At 40.4% G+C, this 24,493-nt stretch overlaps 1 protein-coding gene across 13 annotated transcripts in view; it reads right to left on the minus strand.

Annotated features, from left to right (window-relative positions):
- Positions 1-381: 381 nt before the first annotated feature.
- The window catches only part of vav2 (vav 2 guanine nucleotide exchange factor), a 195,917-nt gene continuing 171,805 nt past the window's right edge, over positions 382-24,493 (minus strand). For 4 of the 13 annotated variants that reach the window (XM_029444412.1, XM_029444409.1, XM_029444407.1 and 1 more), the window contains 21 exons: positions 23,163-23,262; positions 21,642-21,737; positions 18,532-18,600; positions 18,266-18,352; positions 16,679-16,767; positions 16,462-16,594; positions 16,067-16,081; positions 14,788-14,897; positions 14,478-14,579; positions 12,916-13,004; positions 11,096-11,109; positions 10,921-10,939; positions 10,223-10,350; positions 8,522-8,593; positions 8,263-8,324; positions 7,853-7,969; positions 7,227-7,314; positions 7,008-7,131; positions 4,549-4,635; positions 4,000-4,154; positions 382-2,669 (listed from right to left, as the gene is read on the minus strand). In XM_029444412.1, the coding sequence (XP_029300272.1) occupies positions 2,622-2,669; positions 4,000-4,154; positions 4,549-4,635; positions 7,008-7,131; positions 7,227-7,314; positions 7,853-7,969; positions 8,263-8,324; positions 8,522-8,593; positions 10,223-10,350; positions 10,921-10,939; positions 11,096-11,109; positions 12,916-13,004; positions 14,478-14,579; positions 14,788-14,897; positions 16,067-16,081; positions 16,462-16,594; positions 16,679-16,767; positions 18,266-18,352; positions 18,532-18,600; positions 21,642-21,737; positions 23,163-23,262 (1,804 nt within the window). In that variant the 3' untranslated portion in view covers positions 382-2,621. The remainder of the gene's footprint in view (positions 2,670-3,999; positions 4,155-4,548; positions 4,636-7,007; positions 7,132-7,226; positions 7,315-7,852; positions 7,970-8,262; positions 8,325-8,521; positions 8,594-10,222; positions 10,351-10,920; positions 10,940-11,095; positions 11,110-12,915; positions 13,005-14,477; positions 14,580-14,787; positions 14,898-16,066; positions 16,082-16,461; positions 16,595-16,678; positions 16,768-18,265; positions 18,353-18,531; positions 18,601-21,641; positions 21,738-23,162; positions 23,263-24,493) is intronic. The other 9 variants (XM_029444413.1, XM_029444414.1, XM_029444416.1 and 6 more) reach the window with 8 other exon arrangements.

Raw genomic sequence — 24,493 nt, forward strand, 5'->3', positions numbered from 1 at the left:
CAGAGCAGCATTTAGCTTTCATTGTAATATTTTAATAGGCAATTCAAGATGGTTTAAACGCCTAAAAGAATATGGAGCAGCAGGAGTCTTGCATAGTCTAATTAATTGAATTATTAGCTATGCTGTGAAATGATTTTTATAACATTGTTCATGTTAATTACTAAAAGATAATCTTGGTCAAATAGGATTTCTTCTTTTATTACTAGATAATGTAGCATTACCATATTTCATTCAACATGCTGGTTAATGTCACTTTCTGTAAATAATCTTTAAAATTAACACTAAAATACACATTTTATACAACATTTGGAAGTTTTGGTGTTTTTACCTTCTACATGGGAACTTTTGAAAAGACATGAACAAAAATGATTCAGGCTCAAATTTAATCCAAAGAGAAATATTTATTTCATGATAGACCTCATTTGGAAATACTCAACCATTCAAAAAAATGTACACGATTAAGTACTTATTTTTTCGAGGACGTATTGACAGGAGTTGAAATATCAATAGCCACATGCAATGGGATTTTGTCCACTACATAAACAGCGACTAGATCCCCCCTCATTGTAGACAACATGGAGGCTTCCTGTGTGTCCCCCTCACACAGTGTTAGGACTTTGTGTTTTTCGGGGCGGTCAGCCTTTGTAATGACACACATCATAGACAGTCAAAAGTTTAGAAACTAAACATATCAGCATCTTCTGCTCCGTAAGTCTTTGTGAACCGGCCAGAGCTGACGTGCTCAGTGTTTGCTTTACTTCTCAGTGGATTGTGAGAGTTAGTTCAAATTATTACTTTCTACTTAGCTACTTTCTGTATTTCCCAAGTTTTAGTACAGTATCTTATTTTCTTACTTTTTGTATAACATTTTCAAACTTATGAAAAGTAATTTCAGTCTAAGCTGCTAGCGATATATCAATACTATATCAAAATGTGTAGGAGGGAGATATGAAGGTTAAAGGTAAGGCCATATCAACATAGTTAGTCTATTGAATAAATCTGTTTATATGTATATGAAACTACATTTATATTTAAACACATTAGAACCTTTTTAAAGCTGACGGGGTCAATAAACATCTGAATGTCAGTATGACTACAATTTGAAAGTCAGCTGGTACATCTATGTTGACAATAGAAAACTGATGAAAGCTTTATGTCAACAGTCTAAATGGCTTTTAGTGAGTATTCATTCCTGGCAGTAAATGGAAACACTGAGCACTGCACCCCTAGAGGATCACAAAAGGGCTCCTTCTGTAGATTCAGGTTAATTACCACATACATTTTCCTTCAGATTAAAAATCTTCTGACAGTTTAATTTTCACCAGTCTGCACATCACCAAATTTTACACATGAAAAATTATTAACATCGGGGGGGGGGGGGGGGAAGAAAAATAAATCCCACCACCTGAACATCTGTAAAAATAAGGCAAAGTACAAAAAATCATAAACTCCATGCAGACATTAAAACATGGCTGAAATTGGCTTCAAATAATAAATGGTCCAGTTCACAAAACTTAAAAAAAAAAAACAATCTTGATTTTGTGCAAAAGAAATCAGACAGCAAACACAAGGTTTAAAAGTGAAGTGGTCGTCCAGTGGAATGTCTTGATGTTTCCCTTTAGCATCCAGCTGATTGCACCCATTGACTTGATGTGAACAGTGTGTGTGATTGTTGATGGCTATAAAAACCCTCCGACTGTCTCTGTGAGTCCATCCAGTCATCGGATAGGATAAGTTAAACGCTTCACCATCTTGTTTCCGAGGGCTCCGAAGGCGAGCCGTCCCCAGTATTTAGTAGAAGTGCCTCTCCCCTCCTTTTAGTAAAGTCCTCTGGATGTGGACAAACTGTATTTTTGGGGATGGCAATGTTCTTTACTGGCTGATGTTGAGGTTGAGCAAGCATCGACCATTCTTCAAAGGCACCGTACTGTACAGTCTGTGTGTGTTTGTGTGGGCCGCACATGGGCACATGCATACATGGAGAAGTAAAACCAGTCAACAAAGTCGATTCCCTCCACTGGTGTCAGCCCACAAGGCATCACCATGACAACTAAGGCAAAAATCTCTCAACATGAAAACAGAGCATCCGTCTTTTTTTTTTTTCTTCCCTTATTTTCGTTTTTCTCGACTGATTCATTGCTTCTGCTAAACTCAACCTCCCAACAAATAATCATTAGTAATGATAATAATCTCTATTCAATAAATTATCTATACTGTACAAATATTTCACCTCGCATAGACCTGCAACAAAAGGGGAGCCTCTTTCAAAGTAAAGCTATCCACAGTCAGTTTCTGCTGTGTCCTCAGTTCATAAAGCCTGTGCAGAGCACACAGAGGCTGACAGACAACAAGCCACTTGTTCTTCTTTCCTGTACAGAGAATTAAACAGGACATCCTGCAACAAAAAAAGAAAAGATCGAACATAAGCAAAGCTGATGCATAATTGAAGATGGAGAAACAGGGTAGAAACACTCGCTGGAAAATGAGAATCCAGCAAAAAACAACAAAAAGGTTTTTTATTTTCATGGTGTTCTTTTCCTGGAGAGTGATTTTCTCTGAGAACAGTAGATAGAAGATGGTTCCTGATTTTTACGCGGGCCAGGCCAGTAAACATCCCAGCCTTACTGCACTCCTTCTTCATCCACGTACGTTGAGGGAAACCATCCAATCTGAAGCATAAAACAAAGGTTATTAGAGTGTGTAAACATTTATACATACAACTTAGATGTACATGCAGTAAGATGAACATCTGGTAACACTGAAGTGAATATATTAGACCACGACCGCTCTGAATACTTTGCTACTCTGAACACTAATTGGCCGGAGGATGCACATTACTTTCACAACCCTGCACAGCTCAGGTCATGTCAGCCTCATCTCTGTTCTGAAGAAATCTTAAAGGCTGCTTCTAATAAATACTGCTCCAGCTGTTGCTAGATAACGTTTCCTACCTGTTGGAACAGTAAGTCAGTAATGAACTGCAATATGTATTTAAAGAGCATAATAAATCCCTGGCATGCTGTAAAAGTGGTATAATACACTCTTCAAAGTCAACATAACTGCTCGGCTAAGCATTGATTAGTTATTTCTTTTTACAATACATGGCCTTACAGAGGCAACTGTACAATTATGATTTAGGTGATAGCAAAGTTGCAAATTTTTTTACCATTGTTGCATCACCAGTGGTCATCACTAGATGTTCAAGTGATAAAAAAGGCAACACTGAGACCTTCATTTATACCTGGTGTGATTTGTATTTCGATAATGACAGCTGAGCATGGGGCATTTAATCCTGACGTTATTAAACGTTATTAAACCAGTATTGAGATTGGATTTTAATCCACAATGAGGTAAAAGTGAGTGAATCCTGATGGGATCTAACTGAATAACAAGAAGTGTCTTTATTCATCCAATATACAGTATCTGAGCATATTAATCCTATACAATAAATATCATTAGTTATCATTAGTAGGCAACTAGATGGTTCCATCTGACAAAACGCCGGTTCCATTACGGTCCTTGGTGGGAACGTAAGACGCAGACACGCTATAATTAAACTTAAACTGAGTGGCGACATTACTTCCACACCAGACTGCAGAATACATGCCAGATTAGCTGTGCAACCGTGGGTAACACTTACACCACAGCAACACATGAACACTGTCAACTTTAAAACCTGATGGTGAACATCCCTAGAATAAAAAGTTGACCTCACATCTGGTTTATCTGCCACATTAACCGGCACATTTCGCAGCTGCCAGACTTTTGTTTTTATTTTTCAACCGCCTGCTTTAGGACTGTTTTTAATATCTCTGGTTTAATTGTTAAATTCAGTCACTTCACATCAGTGCTGTACATTTGAGGCCATGTGTTTTGGTTTTGCCTCATTCAAATGGATCTTCTCCTAATCTACAAAGACTACAACACCCAAACCTTTTTCTTTGTATGTCTGGGCCCATTGTCGGCCACAGATGAACAGGCTTTTCATGGTTTACTCACTCGTCCGTTGGCCTCTCCTTTCCACCAGCCCTGGTCTCCACCGATCTTGCTGTAGATTTTGACAATGTCTCCTTCCCGCAGTGAAAGCTCTCTCATGTCTCGTGCTGCAAAGTTATACCTGGCCACCGCTGAACTGACCACCCGAGGAGTGAACACTGAAAATGGAAACAATGGGAGCTCAGTCTTTTCACATTAAAGAAATTGACAGATGTCAAAGGTCAAACTACACAGTGGTGATAATTAGTGTGAAGAATGATTATTGGGAGAATGGTCAGTTCAGTGTTCAGCATGACAATGCAGTCACACAATGACAAATGAGCACGATATGAAAGGACAAGTTGTTTCATCATGGGAGAGGAAATTGGTTTTCTTTTTCGTGATTTAATGAGAGAGTGTCATCCCGGGAAGAACCAAAATGTTCTTGTTAATGAAAAGAGCGCCACAGAGAAGAAGTAATGAGGTCGAGAGCACAGAGGTTTATTATGGAATGACAGTGGATGAGGTGCAGGAGGACAGCAGGAACAGAAAGGAAACCAAAAAAAAGAGTACCTGACCAAAAGGGAGCTGAGCTCTGAGAAGAGAAGTTGAGGCCCTGTGGACTGAGGAAGGAGAAGTTGTAGGAGGCGCAGGTGGCTGCTGAGAGGAGAAGAGAGAAGGGGGAGGAAATGAAGCTGAAAATGCAGAGCGAGAGCCAGAGACGCAAAGTCATAAAAAAAGGAGCACATCGAAGGTGTCGGTCTCTTGAAGAAAGGGTTCTGTAATCCCGGCATGTTTTGACAGCTTTGTCGGTCGTACTGAAAACAACAATTTGTTTTAAAAAGGATGTTGTCACTTAAAAATACATTTTAATTGCTTAAAGTGTTCCCAGTTTGGCAGAAGAGACTTTATCGTGACACGGGTAAGTAAACATTAACATTTCTAATTATTGTACATTATGTATAATAGTGACTATTGTGTGCCACATCACCAACGTGAATCAAAATGTGACACCATCTGCTCTTTGTAGCACATTTTGTCTGTTGAACATGCGCACAGTCCAGCCTCCCTGACGACGTTTGTCTCGACTACATTAGCAGACTGTCAGTGCACGATGGTGCAGAGTGTAGCTTTCAAATGCATCCTAATCCCACCGTTGCCATGCACACCTGCGTGGTGTGACGCGCCTGCAACCGCAGCAATACAAAAAATGTGCGCTTGAGAGCACATCCTCATTATCATCACCAGCAAAGACTCCATTGTCTCCATCCATTTCCAAATGAAGCTAAAACAGGAGGGTAAACAATCTGGCTGTAGTGGCCAGTTCTCTCTGCGGATCAAACCAAGGCAGACCAGTGTCGGACAGAAGCCAGTATTGATACAGCCTAATGGACAGGAAGGGCTGCCAATTTAGACAGCCAGTCCACAGGCCTCAGAGTCAGCTGACAAACGCCTCTTTTTGTTTTTTTCCTATCTATCTATTTCACACTGCTCGTCTCTTTTTCTACCCTGTTCCCCTCTGGGCATCTTCCATTCCTCTCTGTGTGAGTCAGGTGAGTCACTGGCCAGTCGGTCTCATTTATTCTACCCTCCCTTGCCAGAGATTACGTTTGTAAAGTGGACCTGCACATTATAACTTCTCTTCAGACTATAATTAGTTATGTCATATTCATTTAAAGAAGCAGGCAGACATGCAATGTGCCATTAGTCGCTGGGCCAAACGTCCATCCAGCCAAAGAAGCCCATACATCTTTCTCCCGAGCCATGTGCTCCAGCTCTTCTTGGGGTAATCCGAGCTGTTCCCAGGCCAGATTGTTCTGGGTCTGCCCAGTGTCCAGCTGGATGTGCCTTGAACAGTGTCACAGGGATGTGTCCAGGAATCCTCTTCATAAGATGCCCAAAGCGGAGGTGTGCGCTCCTCACCCTACTGCATCTCTCGGGGTTAGCTCAGCCACCCTGTGAGTGATCCACTTCTACTTGTGATCAAACTCTTTTGAGCATTACCTCACGCTTATGACTCTAGGGGGAGGATTGGCGTGTCACTATTCCACCGATCAACAGGTGGTGGGAAATCGCCAAGATATGTATGCCTGGGACTGGGATGCTTCTTCATGTGTAAGGCAACATAAGGCTTGAATTAAACATTTATTGTCTAACTAAAACAGTTTGGGTTTGATGCAAAAATAAATATGTGTTCCGAGTTTGTCACACCACAGAAAAATGAGTTATTACCCACCCAGCCAAATGACTGGAAATGACTTCCTGGTTTAGCACTATGCTAACTTGAATGAGGATAAATGAATTTAAACCATATTATGGGGGTTGTGACGCTCAAAACAATTGAGCTAACATTTTACAGCTGCGAGGAACCTCTGACGTAAGCACAAGTTAAAGAGAGAGACCTTGTTTGACTGATGCAGCGGATCTGTCCCGGCCTGCCAGGTGGCCACTACTCCACCAGCTGTAAGTAAATGTTGCAATTTGTGATTGAGCGAGAGAACAGTGCACTCTACCCTTTCTACAGTGTTAGTGCAGCGGTTATATTAAGGATGGCTCCAGTGTGTAAGCCATGATTTTAGGCCCGCCCAGACTAACTCGTCAGTACTATAAAGTCACAAGTCTTTTCACATGTTTTCAGCACCTATTGTCTAACATGCATAATGTGTTTAGAAACTCAAAATCTCACATTTGACTTCACCCGGACTTTAAATTTGGCTTTGCAAATGTTTGATCAGGAGGTAAATGTAGTCACCACATTTACACAGTTACACAAATTGATCCTTTTCACAAGAAAACTCCACAGAGTCCCTTTGATGTCAGGTGTCGTTCATTTTCCATCAGCCAAGCAGGACTGTTGCTCATGAAACGATATGGCACCAGCGAGGTAACAAGGAATCGTGGTAATCGGACTCCATGTTGATATTTGATGAAATGTTTGTTCATGGTTAACTTTTCATTGCTGTAGTAAATGTTAATATGTTTTTGGCTTTACTCGGGTCAGGCTGTGTGTAGGTACTGGAGGAGAACCTTACCTGGTGAGCGTGTACTGGCCCGTGTTAGCGAGCGTTCTCTCGACTTGTACGGGTATCGCAAGGTGGTGTCTAACAACTTGAAGCTTTCTTTTAGTGAATGTGCCTGATAGTACTCCACCAGCTCCTGTTATAATAAACATTACAGAAGGATTATTATTAGTTTTACACCGACATCAATGTACTGTGGGTATGTTGTGTTGGCAGTTAAACATGACTTACCAAAAGACTTTCGAATTTCTTGGCCTCAGTGATGTGAATCCAGCTGTCTTTTTCTATAACTTTGATGTGTTTTACTTCATCATTGAATCTGTAAAAGAAGAAATCATTTATGATTGTCATTACTTAAATTCTCCTTAATACTTTATCTGAAACATTTTGTATCATACTTTCTTATTATTGCTCCTTTCGTGGAACGTGTTCAGCTGCTGTCAACATGAAATATTGTGCCGAATGCCTGAATTGACAAACAGACTTTTTTAAAGTAATGTTCACAAGTTAAGGCCGACTATGGGACTTATTTCATTATTTGTTTAAAGGCTGGTCCCTACGGCCTATTTGCACCTGTCTTAGAGACAGATGTGCAAAAGCATTTCTCCCAGTACATCACTGATGACAGCTGCAGCCAGAGCTCATACATTTGTCTTCCTGATGCATTTTCTCAGAGGAAACACACACAAAAAACAGGATTAAAAAAAGCAATTACAGAGTGGTAATTAGCTGGAGCGAAAAAATACTGGGCAAAAAGCTAACTGAGGCATCCCGTGAGAATTTGTATTCCCCGTGACGTGGATAAAAACCCTTCCCCTGAGACTTTCCATTTTTCCTGTAAGATGAGAAATACTCACTTGATGCTGATGGCAAACCTCTCTGCCTCAGCCGTTCTCTCTCTGATAAGGTAGGTCCCACTGCTGTGGGATTTTAAAAGGTTATCGGCCTGCTGGCGCTCCATGTTTCCCGCAAACCTACAGAGGAGCAGAGGATAAACGTTGTCACCTCCAAATACAAAGTTATGTAATCAAACGACATGGTGAAGGCTGAACACATCGCTGACATCAAACAGCCGTGGAGTAATTCATCTTTTGATTGCGGTCATGTTTGGGGTCAGTCTGCTTTAAATTGAACTAGTGTATGAAGTGAACAGTATACTAGCAATAGCATGAATATATCTGGAGTAATTAAAGGATAGTGACCTCAGGCTAATTTGCATAGTGAACATTGTCATTAACCCACAATCTTCAGAAGTGAAGGGTCTTACCAAGGATATCCATAGTAGTCTGACTCTCTTGAAGTCTGCCGGCTGGATAATGACTGGAAGGGCTGCGACAAACAGACGCTGCACATTAAATAACTTCTAAACAGAACCGAACCATGGAGCAGAAGTAGATCATTTATATGTAAGTCTCACACAGGTCGTTAAAGTGTACACTAAAAAGAAGAAGGAAGGCCCCCAAGACAACAAAAAGATTCTCTTCAAATGCATACCTACTTACATGTACTGTGCACGGGTGCCTTACCTTTGGGTCCAAACAGGGTTTTACACATGAACTGGGGAAGAAGCCTCCCTTTTGTGTTTGTATCACTTTTCCCTGCAAGATAAAAGGCACGTTTATTTGTATGGCTGAGGTAATTAAAAGTGTTTTACATGTGGCAAACAAATGCATTCAAATATTTAAAAACAAAACCCCTATAATTGCATACAGTACTGTATTTAACTGACTACACATTACATACACCATAAATGATATTACACATTGATGCTAGGTGTTGCACCAACTATCGATTTTTAAGCTCAACACACCCATCAATATAGCATGGCAGGATTAAACTGTCCTGCTGTAGAGGGATAATCTCACAGGTGAGATTCAATGGATGGCTTCAGAAAGCTGCTGTCATTCAGCCTGACTCACTGGAGAAGCTCCTCCAGGTCTGCATGTACAGCAGCTAAGAGAGGGTCAATGCTGTTGTTAAAGATGCATAGAAGACTTCTACTGGCTCTAAGAAATCAGGAGAACGATTGTCTCGTGGTGTTTGATGAAATCACACCATGTAACAGGTGCATCAGCAGGGCAGCACAAGTTAAATAGAATGAACTCCCACAGGTAAGTTATCTTCTTTTTAATTCAATTTCAGTATCAGAAGAATCAGAAGTGTATTGCCTAAACCTGCTGACACACAACAAGAGTTAGCACTCCAGTTCTACAGGAAGATAACCTGCAAAATCCCCCATTCAAAGGTTATGTCCTGATAAACAACGGCAAAATCCCTGCAACTTAAAAAAAAAAGGCAAATAAAGTTAAACTATTAATCAAATTCCTGCAAATTGCTGTTCTTCAGAAGGAAGGTGTTTATGTAAGTGAGCAGATTCGGCGCAGGCTTCTGTGGACCGCTTTTGTAACTCCCAGCTATAAATTTCCTTCAATTCTTGATGCCTACATTTTTCACTCCTATCTCCTTTAAATATTCATAGCTCTACCATGCAAAGTAACTCTGCAAACACATCAGTCCTCTTCAGAAAATACAACTTCTTTTACCTGAATGTGGTTTATTGTATCATTTTTTATTATCTTGAGGATAACCTGTTAAATCACAGACCCAGGCGATGACCCTTTATTTATAGTGCAGTGAGTGTGTGGACAATTTGTTTTGGCTCTCTTCTACATTACATTTACATCTCATGTCTGCACACCCGGTTTAGCATACATGTTGAAGTAGGGGGAAGCAGCTAGCTGGCTCAAACTCCAGATACCAGAACCTCTCAAACTCAATATTTAACATCTTGTTTAATCCACACAAAAGCTGAAGTGTAAAAAACAACAAGTTGTGCTTTTACGAGGGGTTGCGTTTCTTGGCCACTGCCACTGACGTCCTGGAGTCTCCGCCAGCTGCCTGGCGACCTCACGGTGATGACAAGAGGAAGTCACTGCACCCGGCCAAGAAAAAACAGTTTTTTTCATGGACTAACCAAACGAGATATAAAATGTTCATTAGCCGATTTAGAGGGGCTGGTCGTCGGATTGCGTTACCTTTGGACAGAGCCAGGCTCGAGTGCAGGAATGTATCCCACAGGGTGAACAGGACTCCTACTCTGTTCACACAGTCTTTGATTAATTACAAACCCAATGGCCGACGTTCCCTATGTCCTGTATTACAGAACGATAATTAATCTTAATAACATATTCACACGTTACGTGTCAGATAGAAGGGATTGATTGTACCTCCCACCACGTGGTGTCAGGATCTCCCTTCAGCAGCTCAATAAAATCTCCTGTTTGAAAACAGAGCGCCGTCTTCCCCGGAGGCGCTGGCGTGCCATGGTAGTTTCTCACTGCCACCATCTTGGGGCCTGGAATCACAATCAAGTGTTTGCTGTGAGTATTAATGGATGTAAGCAGGAGGAACAGTCACGCTGACGACAAGGGATACAAGAGGAAGAGATCTAACGTTAAATCTAACTTTGTCTGGACAGAGTGCAGAGATACACACAATATAACCACAACATCCTGGGTTCAAATGTGTTCCAGCATCTTCGCCGCATGGTGTCCACTTTTAAGTATCTTCAACATGCCAGAAATTTCAAAACACATCTTACCAAAGGCAACTTTGTCATTTCAAATTGTGTCTCATCCTCTCCAGACTCCACTGTGTACTGATTACTACAACAGCTATGATCCCTCTTTTCTCAAACATCTTCAGGTTTTTCATTTCAAGTAATATTTTAAGCTTATCTACGCATTGCCACCCACTCTACATGGTTGATAATGTTGTTTTGGTTCATGTGTGGTGGATATATCCACTAGATGGCAGTAGAGAGCTGTGCTGTTCAATAACAGCTGCACCCGTAAGAAACTGTGTGACATGACAGCTGACAGAATGTCCAGCTTCATATGAGAGTGTTTAGGTAACAGGAGCTTACCTGATGATATTCCAGGTTCCTATAAAAGAGAAACAAATACTTTATCAGCATTACAAACAAGAAGCTTGTATCATTTAGTTATAAAAACAACATATATAAGGGAAAATGGCAATTAGAAGACGATAATAAGGATAATATTTGCTACAGTATGTTGAATAATAGAGAATCTACTCACCAAGTCAAGAGGATCTGAAACAAGACAAAAGAAATAGTGAAAGTCAGGGATTACGCCTGAGCTAGGATGAACATTTGAGTCTAACAACTCTCATAATATATTAATGTTTTATGTGGCTCTTTTTATATGCTGTCAAACATGAAGGCAATTGCAGCTGTTTTGATGCATTTTGGCTTCATCCCAGGTTTAAAGCAGTCATGGATAAAGCTGAAGGAGCCACACTATATGGCAACACAAATTCTCCACCTAGTGCCTGTCCCCCTTACTTCTTCCCATTCCCAAGCAGTCCTGTCCAGTCCAGAGTAATGACATTTCACATTGAGTACCTGCAGTCTTTAGGAGTTATTTCACCTACAGGACCATAAGAGGGTTACACATTGAACCTCAGATGCACAGAGCTGGATCCAGGCCTAGGATTATATGAATATATGTTGAGTGAATCTGTGGTTCTTAAACTGGGGATTGAGAACACCTCAACGCATCGCGAGATAAATCTGAGATGAATCAGTTGTCAGATATTTAGAGAGGAAATGAAAGCAGGAAAAGATAAATATATATGGATATATCTCAAGCTTGTTAAACAAATGTGTTAACAAGACCAATAACCTATCAACTAACATTAGTTAGAAAATGTTATCAACTTTAATTGACTGAATGTATTGAAAAATGTACCTTACATGAATACTGTGTAATATATGTTTTAACTCTCCTATAATGGGAACAGCGTTGCACTCAGTGGGAGCAGTGATGCTGCACTTTGGACTGAAGGATGCTGCAGGTCAGGAGTAAGTTTGGTGTTTGAGATACGAAGGACATCACAGAGATGCTGTCGGTCAATTGTGGTTCTCAATCTGCTTTTGTTCAGAGTTCACAGAAAATGTTTGCTCACATATTTGAGTGGGGAAGTGTGCAACATTGACGTTGCGTAGTTGTGTCTCAAAGAGACGGAGCTTCACAAAGAATGCTTTCATGTGCGCAGTCGGCTCTTGTTCAGTGTTGAGATGACCAGGTCTGCCAAACATGGAGGGTCTCTCAGCTCATGAAGAGGTCACTCCTTCTCTTTCAAAAACAGATCGATTTCTGATCTCAGGGAATAAAACCGCTGCAGCACGGAGCAGCGACTCTGCCAGCGCACATCAGAACGGTGGAGTGCATCCCCGTATTCAGCATCGACATCAGACAGGAAAGCTTTAAATTCTATGTGGTAAAGTCCTCGTGCTCGAATTATGTTGTGCCCTTTAGACTCCTAAGAACAAGCAGCTCTTCCGTAACGCAAAGGTTAACGTCAACTCCCCGCAAAAAACATGAACAGCTGTGCGGCGTCTGTCGCATCTGTGCTCTCATCACATGCAATCAGTAAACATTTAAAGCACAAGTTTTATCTGACACTTGATGTTTTAAACTAGCTGACAAGTCAAAACTGTGTTTCTGTGTTAGAACTAAGAAGTACAAAACATTCAAGAGCAAGTTTCTATCTGGGACATATTCCATTAGACTTTTAGAATTTGCTGCGGGCCAATTAAAAATGGACCACGGGCCACAGTTGGACCACGGGCCGCAGTTGGTCCGCGGGACGTAGTTTGGACACCCCTGCTTTAGTCCTATTATGTGGTGCACTTTAGCCTCTTGTGGCCAAAATGAGTATCACAACAACAAACACAAAATCCTGACAAATAAAAAATAATTGTTCTTAAGTCATAATCACAGGAGAAAAAACTATTTAGAGCGATTTTTTTCCTCACACTAGCCTCTCGACCCTCCAAAAGTAAAAAAAAAAATGAAAAAAGGTTTTCTAGTAGAAGATTAGAGGAAACACCTACTGATTTTACAGATGGTGATGACTTCCAGACACTCTTTGTGTGCTCCTGTTCCACAGTGAGAGCAGTAATAGCCCTGGTAGAAGATACCCCTAGAGGGGAAACACACACACACACACATCAGTAATGCAAACAGGAAGTGTCTCAGACACAAATTAACTTCTTAAGTAAGTACAACGCACTAGGGAAGCTGCTGCTTGTTACTCTAAGCCTGAGATTGCGGTTACACATGCTCTATCATTTCCACTCTGTGATCCTTTAAAATCACAAAATCGACTCCCTCCATCTAAGTGCAGTATTGTATTTGTTGCGGATACTGTAACGCTGCATGTGTCGCACACTGCCATGTTGGATCGTAAGTGCCATAAATCAGGATGGGATCCGCGGGGGCTGCAGCGTAATTAGCATCTAGCAGGGAGTGAGAACGCCGGTCCCTGCTTCCACTGGCTCTGTGAATTTAGGTCAGCCAAGCCAGGAAATTTGTGGGTCAATACACAGAGTGGAGTTTAGTCGGCTGACTGTAATAGAGGTGAAAGTGGTGATTCAGTCACACGGGTTGTCCCCGCTGCAGTGGAGCAGCACTCTCTCAGGGAGAGAGCGGGTGGTGCTGGGAAGGGGAATGTTTAAAAATATCAGCCTCAGTCACACTTGGTAGAATATTTTTCCAAAGATTGCTTTTACACAGATGAGAGTCTACGTTAGCCACAAACATATTCCCCCTGTGATTTAAGTTAGTTTGTTTGTTTGCTGCTTTTCTTCGGCTCGAGTCACGTTTTTAACTGAACACTACTTTTACCGATGTACAGTACTATAATAATACTTGTCCTATATTATTATGTTTGTTTTTATTGATAAAATATAAAATAAGTGTAGGACATGATAAGCATTTACTTCATCCTACTCCTTTTTGGGACATGAAACACCTAATGATGTTGTTTATTGAGTATTTGCTACACAGTATATGTCTGCTGGGTATCCTTGTTTTGTTTTTTTATGTTTTTCTTTACATGTGCAAAATAAAAATCTTAATATTATTGTTGCATAACAGCAGTGGTTGAAAACTACTCTTCATACATTTCTCTGGTATTTCCATTTTCTGATTAATTTCTAATTCCAAAGAAGTGTTTCACTGCGGTACATTCTTGTGGCAGCTGTGGCGACTATTCATTGTGGAGAGTGACATATTCGATAGAGCACTTCTAATTGAAATAGAGCATTTTTACACACTGACTCTGGATAAGCACCTCATATATCTGAACTATCTCTTTAAGTAAAAGCCCCAGCTGCTTCTTCCACCACTGCATAAATCATGGCTCTACAGTAGCTTTATTTAAACGTTACATAACGTGCCCTAATGTATAAAATATCGTTTTACACTACAAGTCCATATAAAGTGTCTTCCCAGATTTTACAGATAACTGTGAAAAATAAATCTGTGTTAATGCTGACTATTGTTGGATACATGATAGTCCTTGGAAAGTCTGGAAGAACATGCATTCATTATCCATTGTAGAATATGAATGTGCTGTTCTGCACATCAGCACTGGAGTTATGGGGGAAGTTACCTCAAGAGCATCTTGCAGGCTCGACAGTTGGTGTTCTTATCAAATGTGTGCATCTGGAAGTTATGCTGATTTGCTGTGGCTCTCTCTGGCTTGATGTTGGACCTGGAAGTAAATAATAATGAATGAGAGGAACCGATCGCTTAAAACAGTTAGTTTGATTTTTCTAATGAAGTCGCTTGATTTCTCTGGTGTTTAATTAACTTGATCAGTCGAAAACAAAGACATTCCCCATCTGGCAATTTTGTCTAAAGATGGTTTCTCAAGTGAATTTCCAGAAAAGATGCCAACCCTTTCGTGTAATCATACTCACATGGCCATCTCAAACTGCTCCATCCACTTCCTCTTTGTGTCCTCAGTTTTACAAAAGAACTGGAAGCCCTGCTTCCCTTGCAGATGGATCAGGTAGAAACCGTAGGACCACTAGAGAGAACAAGTGAGTGAGGAACAGATGGCAGAGACAGATGTGGATGGCAGAGACAGAGACAGGCAAGAATTTTGTGATTTCTGCATTTTAAAATAAATACGTTACAAAAAAACTACTGTAAATCACATTTAAAGGGATAATCTGGATGTTTTAAAGTGGGGTTGTATGACGTACTTATCCATAGTCAGTAGACAGTAGATGTCAGTCAGCACACCCCCAATTTAGAGAAACAGACAGGAGTGCCAGCACGGATACTAAAAAATGTACTGCTGTGGACCGAGGCAGCAGTAACACTTAAAAGAAAGGCCCACATAAAAAAACAAACAGAATCTGTTTTAATGAAAGCTATATTTAGAATATTTTCTCTGCTTTACCTTGCCGTCAGACAGCTATAGAGTCTAAACTGACAGTATACTGAAGCCAGATATACTATCGCCAACGTCACCAGACTCCATTGAAAAAACAGTCATTTTACCTCACAGAACACAGAAATTGCTGGTGTACCTCTGCCTTGATGGGTTATTTAGTCCGTGTTATTGTGTGATTTTGGTGAACCCGAACAAACCAAAGACACACAATTACACAAACAAACTAACCAGTGGAGGCAGTGGAAGACCAGAAACTTCCATGTTCTGCGATGTAAAATTACTCTTGTTTTCCAAAGGAGTCTGGTGGCTTTGAAGACAGCATAGATAACGGCTTCAGTTCCCTGTCAGAAAAATAGTATACGTGTCTCACGGCAAGGGAAGGCAGTGAAATATTCTAAATATAGCGTACACTTTAATTAATAATAATTTGTTTTAGGTGGGTGTGTTGTGGCTGCAATATGTTTTGCTGCTGCCTCCGTTGCTTCCAAACCAGAACTCCTGTCTGTTTCACCAAACTGGGCTTGTGCCGACCGCCATTCTACTGTAGGTAATACACTGACGGTGGATAAGTTCGTCATACAAGCCCAATTTAAAACATCCTTTTTCAAAACAACTATCACTTTTCTTCAGAGCTAGAAGATGATCCACATGCTTTTGCGATGCAGCTGATCAGAAGCTGGAGAGAAGTCACAGAGCCGGTTGGTGCGATCACGGCATAATACTCAAAAAACACTACTGCCATAAAATAGAGCCACCATGAGAAGATGAGTAAAATAAAGGGGTCAACTTGAGCTTACCATTTTTCCACTCGACTGGTAAGCATGCAAAAAGAAAGACACCAGAGAAAGACCCAGTTACACATGCAAACATGGACAGACACATGCAGATTGAAAACAAAAGAAAAAGCCATGTTAGACTTGTGGCACAATGCACTGCAGTACGATTTCATGAATCCTAAATGTCCTTCATTGCATTTACATGGTTTCTCAAGCATGGGCGAGCACAATGCACATCTGACACGTCGATGCATTAATCATAGGTTTCATATCTGAAATTACCATCAACAAGGTCCTTGGGCTCAAGGACAACATTTGTAATGATTACATGGGATGTTTCATCATCTGCACTAGCAAGGATGCCTTTACATATTGTTCTGCTTTGTGTCTTTTCAAAGTAAAAGCATGATTCTTACCTTTTTCATGTCTCTGTTGTTCATGGGGTCATCCGACATTTTATATGACTGCAGTTCAATAATCTCCTTCAGCTCATAGCTATAGCCTTTCCTCTTGCAGACAATGACCACTTTATCAAACAGGAATATATACCTGAAGACATACACACACATTCATTGTTATTTCAACTGTCATTGTTGGCACTGGTAGTTTTTTTTCTGGAGAGTTTGGACTCACCGGTCCTGTTTTGTTCGGTTGACGATGGAGCACACCTTCAGCTCTCCGTCTATCTTTGGCCTCCCATACTCCTCCAGTTTCACCTGCTGCTTAGGTCAAAAGGACACACAGGATGTCAATCCACTGCGTACTTTAACTTCTACATTTAATGGGAAACCATGATTAATTCAGCTCCACTTGAATTTCAGAAAGAATCGGAATAGATATGTAATGAATGATATCTCTGAAACTATGAAACAGTTACTTTTCCGTCCTCCCACATTTCAAGTTGTTTACTGTGTCTCTGGCACACGTGCAAGGCCAACATGAACCCAGTGAATATTTGCACCTCAGTAGGAAACAACAGGCAAAGAGAGGAAGTGAAAGGAGAAAATAGTAACAGAAAAATAAACAGTGCCTTTGGAAATATTTGGAAATATAACAGGAATTTATTTGTGTACTGCAATACTGAATTACATATTTATGACAGCTGGAAGCAAGTTGATGCCAGTGTTCTTAGCGGAGCAGAGAAAATATGCACTTGTTCAAGAATGGGTGACTGTTCTGTGATGCTCAGTGACTAATCGCACTGACAAACTTTGAATTCCAGCCCGGTGATAACATTAGTGACGGTGTATTACTTGAATACTTTTATACACAAAGAAGTGACTTCTACAAAGACATCAAATCTAGCTATATAAATGACAATAGAAGCCGGAACATTGGATTATAAATGATACAACATAAAACTTTATTATGTGATCTTATTCACTGAAAGGTAAAGTGATGGAGTTAAACTTTACTGCTGGCAGGAGGACGATCCCTAATCCAAAAAGAGAAAGTTCAGATCTTTCACTAGAACATTAAGACAACGCTTGACATTTTTGGGAAAGATGAGAAACCGATAGCACTCTCATATCTGTCCGTTAAATTTGAAGCTACAGCCAGCAGCAGCTTAGCTTAGCTTAGCTTAGCTTAGTTTAGCATAAAGGTTGGACTCATGGAGAAATAGCAAAGCTGGCTGCGTCCAAAAGTAACAAAATACCAGACACAGACCCTGAACTGCTGCTCCTGGCCAAAACATAGTCCAGCACACAACACAGCAACATTATAACTTTATTAAACTTGTTATTAAGCTTTAGAGATGCTGCTTGGCACATTGTATACCTTGGGACAGAGGCCAGGCTAGCAGTTTCTAGTCTTATTGCTAACCAGCTGCTGGCTGTAGCTTCCTGTAACAGAGCGGTATTAATCTTCTAATCTAACGCTCGTCAAGAAAGCAAGCGGTTTTACGTGTCTAAAGAAGGTAACGTAAGAAAACACATCCTCATCAAAACACCAATAATAGTTGAACATTCAAATATTGGACGGTGTGGTTTGATTAGATTTGATTGACAGTGGGTCTGATTCTTATGTTGTTAATATTGATACGTGGCGAAACCTGACATTACCTTTTACAAACCCTCCCACTTCAAACCAGTGAAAAGAGAACAGATACAAATACAAATACAGAAATCTCATGTGAAATAACTAGTATTTGACTCTGGCAGATAAAAGCTGACCCTTAAACATGAATGTTGAATCGACAGAGGAGTTCACAATACTTACAAGATTCTCTATTGAACTTTGGAACTCGCTGATTTTCTTCAGCGTCTCATTATCCCTCTTGACTTCGTTGATGTACATGGCCAGGTCCTGCGAGAGCAAGGCAAACATTCTTTTAGCCTTACACTGAAATCCTTTTTTGACATCTGTCATATCATGGTAGATTTACGGTTACAGTAGCTGTATGAAACAATGTATACAGCTTTGTCCTGCAGCACTGCAGAGGTATTATGTAATATGTCTTAAAGCTCACTCATGTACACACAGACCTGCATAGCTTCAAGAGCCTCCTTAAGTTGTTGTCTTTCTGGTTGGTCGGCTGAACGACTCAAAAGTTCCTGTGGAGGGAGATTATTATTATTATTTAGTAAAACGTTTTCTTTTTTTAAAGTGATGGGAGAAGAAAAAATCCACCCCATGCCTTTAATTTACATAAACTTGAAGCTTATAGTAATAAGTGGGTTGTTTACTGTTATTACGAATGTGACACTGATCAGCTGAGAAACGTGTCTGCATCTGAGTCAGACGGAAACATACATAACAATAACAGATAACGGGATGATCGCTAACTAGCCTCCAGTTCTTTATGGTAACAAAATAACGGTGAACATGTTGTTCTCCACAGAGCTCAGATCAGAGCACAGATCTGGGATCGTCTGCCTCCTCGACTGGTTTACTGGTGTGAATTATTAAACGCTGTAGAGCCGCGGTGAGATACAATGTGTTCTGTGAGAAATGGGAATTTTATTAAATCTTTTATAATTTTCTAAATACAAATGAAATTGTGCAAGCTGCCTAACCAGTCTGCACATCCATCAGCTGTCATTGCATGACACTGATAAGTAAACTAAACTCAATACATGCAAACAGAAGGAGCCACCTTTCACAATGACACTTACTCAGTACTAAGAATGCCGGACCTCCCATTTGAAACATATATTCGACTGCACAAGAAATATTTGCAGAGCTGTGCAAGAATGCTTCATATTTTGAACTTCATATTTGTATCCAAATCTAAAAAAGTTATCACTCAGAGGTGTTAAGACGTGTTGCACTTTGTTGTTTGACTAATATCCTTAGGCGTATACCAGCAACAGCAGCATGCAAACATCTACTGTATCATTTGAACTAGCTTTGTTTATGTTTACAGTTATATTCTTTTTATATTTTTCTCATTTTTACCAATTTGGAATGGCAGACGTTGACTTGTCATGACATGCTGCTGATGTTTGTTTGTATTCTATCGTTATTATACTTCATATTGTCTATATTTAGTAGTTATTTATAACTTCCTGTCTCTGCTAACTCGTTCACCTGCTAGCAATTACAAGGCATAGCACTTTAGATCATAGACTGATATCATCAACCATACAAACTGCTGGAGGAGAATCACTTGTGAGATGACTGTGCTGAATTCACTTGAGTGCAGCTATGGCACATAAAGGATGAAGAGAGCAGAATATTCACACCATGACCAAATAGGGAAATGCTACTGTGGTGATATCTATACAACATCAACTTAAGATGTGCATGACTGGACACAAAACCAGGACTTGTCAGTGAGACATACCTCCAGGCCGCGGCGTTTTTCTGCAAAGCTGTTGGATGCAGTGAAATGGGGTGCGTTTAATTGGATTAGTGCGGTTGATTTGACCTGAGTGCCTTGCTGCGACTCCTGCAGGGGTTCGATACAAACTAATTGACAAGTCGCAGTCACTCTCTGTGTAGTCCCACAATCACCTGAAGCAAACACTCGCTTCCAGTACGCACCGCATCATAAACTCATGTGCTCATCCATAATTGAGATGCAAAGTCAATTAATCATGGGCAATATTACAGTGGCCAGCTTGTTTTATACGCCTGGAGGAGAGCTCCAGGTAGAAATATTGGCGAGGATGTCAGTGGCCATGTATTAAAATACATCTGCATATTAGGGCACCAGTGCATGGCTGCAGATAATGATTATAGCTACCAGGTAACCCAACCAAACCCAAAGGAATTCTGTTTATGTAAGGAGTTAAACAAAAAGCATAAGTTAATCTTAATTGATAAATTACTTATTATTCAGTCATTAAAATGGCTGTCAATGAATTTTCTATCAATCATCTAAGTGATAAATAATAATAACCAATCATTTTGTGCACTCAACCGGATGATATTTGACATTCTGCAGACTATTTTAAAATCTGGAGTAACTTAAATGGTTTAAATCTTCTAAACAAGATATAAACCAAATGCTAACTAAATAATTAATAAGAAAGACAATTCATTTCTGAAGAGGTAGTTAAATTATCTTAAATCGGTATTTGTTAAAAGAATAATCTCAGAATACTTGAAGCAGAGGGCAGGACAACAAGTGAAACCACATTGAGTACGAGAACACAGGCAGACACACAGTTTCCAAAAGGGCAAAATAGTTGGTGCCCAAATTGCTGGTGGACTAGTCACAAACACAACAAACAGAATGTGTGGCAAAGCTAAAGGTCTGGAAAATGATGACAGAACTGTCACCAGTTAAAGCTCACAGACAGGAATACAGACAGCATCCATGCAGGATGGTTGTTAAGCAGCAACACAAATGTCAAGAGAAATGACATCTATGCTGGTATTTACAGCAGGCTTTCTATTCATGGACTGTGTGTGGAGAACGGTAATGAATAAGCAGGGGTGTGGAGGAGAAAACCTTGAGGTTTGAGTGTTAAAAAGGTTGCTTAATTGTCTTTTACTTTCCTACATTACACTTTACACTTGTAAATTACACTTTGGGGAAGCCAACCAATGCCTTTAACCTACAATGCTTGGTGCCATATTTTGTCACGGAGAAACTGGGCCACTGTTCAGGTACTCGTTATTGCTCTGGATCGAAACAGACTACAGTTTCTTGTCATGGATGGATTACCGACTAGGCATACCGGGCCCAGGCGCAGAGACCAAAGTGTCAGGGGCCCCTCTGGCCTTCAACTGCCAAATGTCCCTCGATAAGACATGTACGGACCACAGAGAGACAAAATAATGACTATAAAGACAAACAAAATGACCAAAAAAGACACAAAACAACTAAAAAGAGACAAGAATTTACCCCAAAGAAACACAAAAAGACCCAAAACCATGAACACATGACTAACGACAACAAAGAGACACCAAATCACATAACCCACCCATGTTTCTTCCACAATGAAGTAAGATACAAACTTTTCCGTTCAAGTAAAGTGGGGGTGAGTGTTTGATATTTAAAAGATAGAAAGTAAAGTGTGAAGTAGCAATTTCCATTCCATCTGTATTAGTTATCAACGTGATGAACACTGTGCTTCTCGACTTGTCCAACATCCGACTAAAGGCATTCAAAGATTCAAAGATGGAGTGGTGAGATGCCTCCTACCTTCAGTAGTAGGTGATACTTCAGCACCCTCTGCATGGGAACCACCAGAAGATCCTGCAGCTTGAACTTCCCTTCCTGCACTTTCATAGTACATTCCTGTGGAGGAACAACAACACAAGCAGCAGGGCGGTTATTAAACATTGCATAATGCTGCATAGCACATTTCCTTCCTACTAACAAGCATTCATTTATTGTTTATTAATTCACTGTGTCTTGTTGCATTGCTGCGATTGCTTCCTGCACATTCACAGGGCATTCCATTAGCAACAACAAGGCCAGTTTATTCTTTCGGGGAAACAAAAGCTCTCCTAGTGCCAGCCGTTTGTGACGCACTCATCCTGCATGCTGCCCGGGACATTCCTCTGACTAATGAATACATTGCTATAATCTCTGGCTCCTTTTGTTAGTGTCATACTATAAGGTCCCCTCACAGAGGCTTGTTTAGGCGTCTTTATTCAGTTTCTATAACTGTGCAGCAACAAGGACAGCTTATCCCTCTATACAAACAAGGATTTATTGGACAAAGACAGAGAGAAGCTGATTTACTCTGTTACAAAGCTCTTCTATTTTCAGAGAGTGCATCTCAGTGGTTTGTCAACAGCTAAAATCGCAATTTCTCTGACCATGCTAACTGCTGATGTGCCTCACTACTACTAGTACAGGAGTGTAAATGGACTCTGAATATCACACAGATTCAGATCCTAAATGTGATACAACTTATTCTCTCGAGTAGATTTGAAGAGCCCTCTCAAAGGCCGTCACTAGTAATCCACCACAATATGTCTGTATACATGGGGCCATGTGGAGTTCAGTATAGACAGAATATTATGAATCAAACAGCTCTGAGAGCATATTTGCAGAATACATTATTGTGCATGACCATGGAACATTTATGAATGTATTTAAGTCTCTGGTAATTTAATGTCATCATTTATTCAACAGTACATTTTCTTCTTTCTATGCTAGTGTAATGATTTTATTAGAGATGTCAGATTCTGTAGTAAATGTGCACAACTGCAAATAGTTGCATTATTATATACTTATTATTTTAGAAGCTAGTCGTCTTATATTCGTCAGCGTTTTAAAGAAATTGTGTACATTTAATATCACTAAGACACAGAAGAATTGTTAAATCATCACATTTGAGAAGTTTGAACCTGCACATGTTTGGTATTGTTCTTGGTAGAATGAGTGAAAGGAATAACCCACGGATGTTGTATTCAGTTGAAGATGGAAGAACATTTTTGTTTTGCATTGTCTTGTCATTTCAAATGTTTTTGTAAAGATGTTGTCAGTCAAGCCCCTGGCTCATACCAACCCAACAAATTCCAAATAATCCCTCTCAGGGTTCCATATCTCAGGTCCATCAGCAGCCGGATGTGCTGAACTCATTTGTTATTATGTGTATTCAGTCTGAAATAGAAGCTTGTGTTCACTGACATACACTGTGATGTATTATTTTCACAACAAGGCACTAAATCAGTGGCTTGTCATCGGTTTGTGGTGAGAGAAGGGCGTTACCTCTACTTTAATCTTGACGTCCTCTCGTGTTGCTATTAGCTCATCCAGTGTCTTCTGTGCATTCTCCATGTGGCTGCAGTACTGACCATAGACCAACAACCTGGTGAAGGACACAATTCAACAACAGCTGTTAATCTAAATCCAGGTCTGTTCACAAATACAAACCACGTCCCAAATTGATCACATTCACCGTGCTCATCTCTTAGAGAGGACCGGACAGTGAGGCGGGCACATTAAACACATTGTTACATAGAAGTAAAGAAAGCTGTGAAAGCATGATCTATCAATCTATTGAACATATATACAGCATATCTGCAGTCGATGGCTTTCATTTTTAAGCTGTTACTTTCACTCCCAGAAGGTCGTCTACAGCTGAAGGTTCGCGCTCCAAACGATGAAACATTCATGTCTGTTAAGAGAAACAGCTGAAGACACTTCAGCTCATAAAACCATTTCAGCCTAACATATGGTTAAACATCTCAAAATGAGGCTTAATAAGGACTAATGAGGCTCTTCTCAAAAGGTTTGAAATATATCACATCTTAGCAAAATAGAGGAAAATGAGATTGCTGTTTGAGGCCACAATTAGCTGTGAACTGGTAAATGCCCTGCGACAATGTACCGCACGGTAACTTCAAGATTAATAAACACAATTTGAGTCAATTTACACTATAGGGGGCAGATAAATGAACATGTGAATATGTGAATAAATGTACTATGATTGGGAATATACGTGAATACCATGAATAAGTAATGACTGTATTCTGATCCCAGGGCAATATTTGGAGGGGCGGCATCCTCTTGCCAATAAGCTGTAATCGCAGAGCACTAATGAAAGACTCTGCCTAATATCAGCTGCTTTGCAGAGTTCCTCTTATCAGTGTGTGAGGGGAAGAAAATCTCTTAATTTGGAGCAGTGAGGAAATGAGAGCTGTGTTCATTAGATACTACAATGGGACGCTGACACAGATCTGTGGGTTCAGCTGGGAAGGAGTTCAAAGTCATCCTGCCTGGAGGATGCCACTGTGAGTGGCACGCATTCCTCTCGCTCACTCACTGAGTCAAAGTAGGGCATTGGCAAAGCTGGTATAGTACTAAACCCCATAACCCCCCTCCGGTATAGTTGGCACTCGGTTCTCATAATCTAAATCTCGAGCGGGGCGAGACGGTGCAGAGAGCTGGCACCCTGAAGTCTAATCAAGCCTCAGATAGATCTGTGACGTAGACAAGAGCAGCGCTGCAAACTGCTCTGACGGAGCGGTGTGAATAAAACAACAACTTCACATCCATTGCTGCTGGTTCCACTACACTTGTGCTTAATTTTAACTTTA

The sequence above is a fragment of the Cottoperca gobio genome, chromosome 12 (genome assembly GCF_900634415.1).
Source record: "Cottoperca gobio chromosome 12, fCotGob3.1, whole genome shotgun sequence".
NCBI classification, from domain to species: Eukaryota; Metazoa; Chordata; class Actinopteri; order Perciformes; family Bovichtidae; genus Cottoperca; species Cottoperca gobio.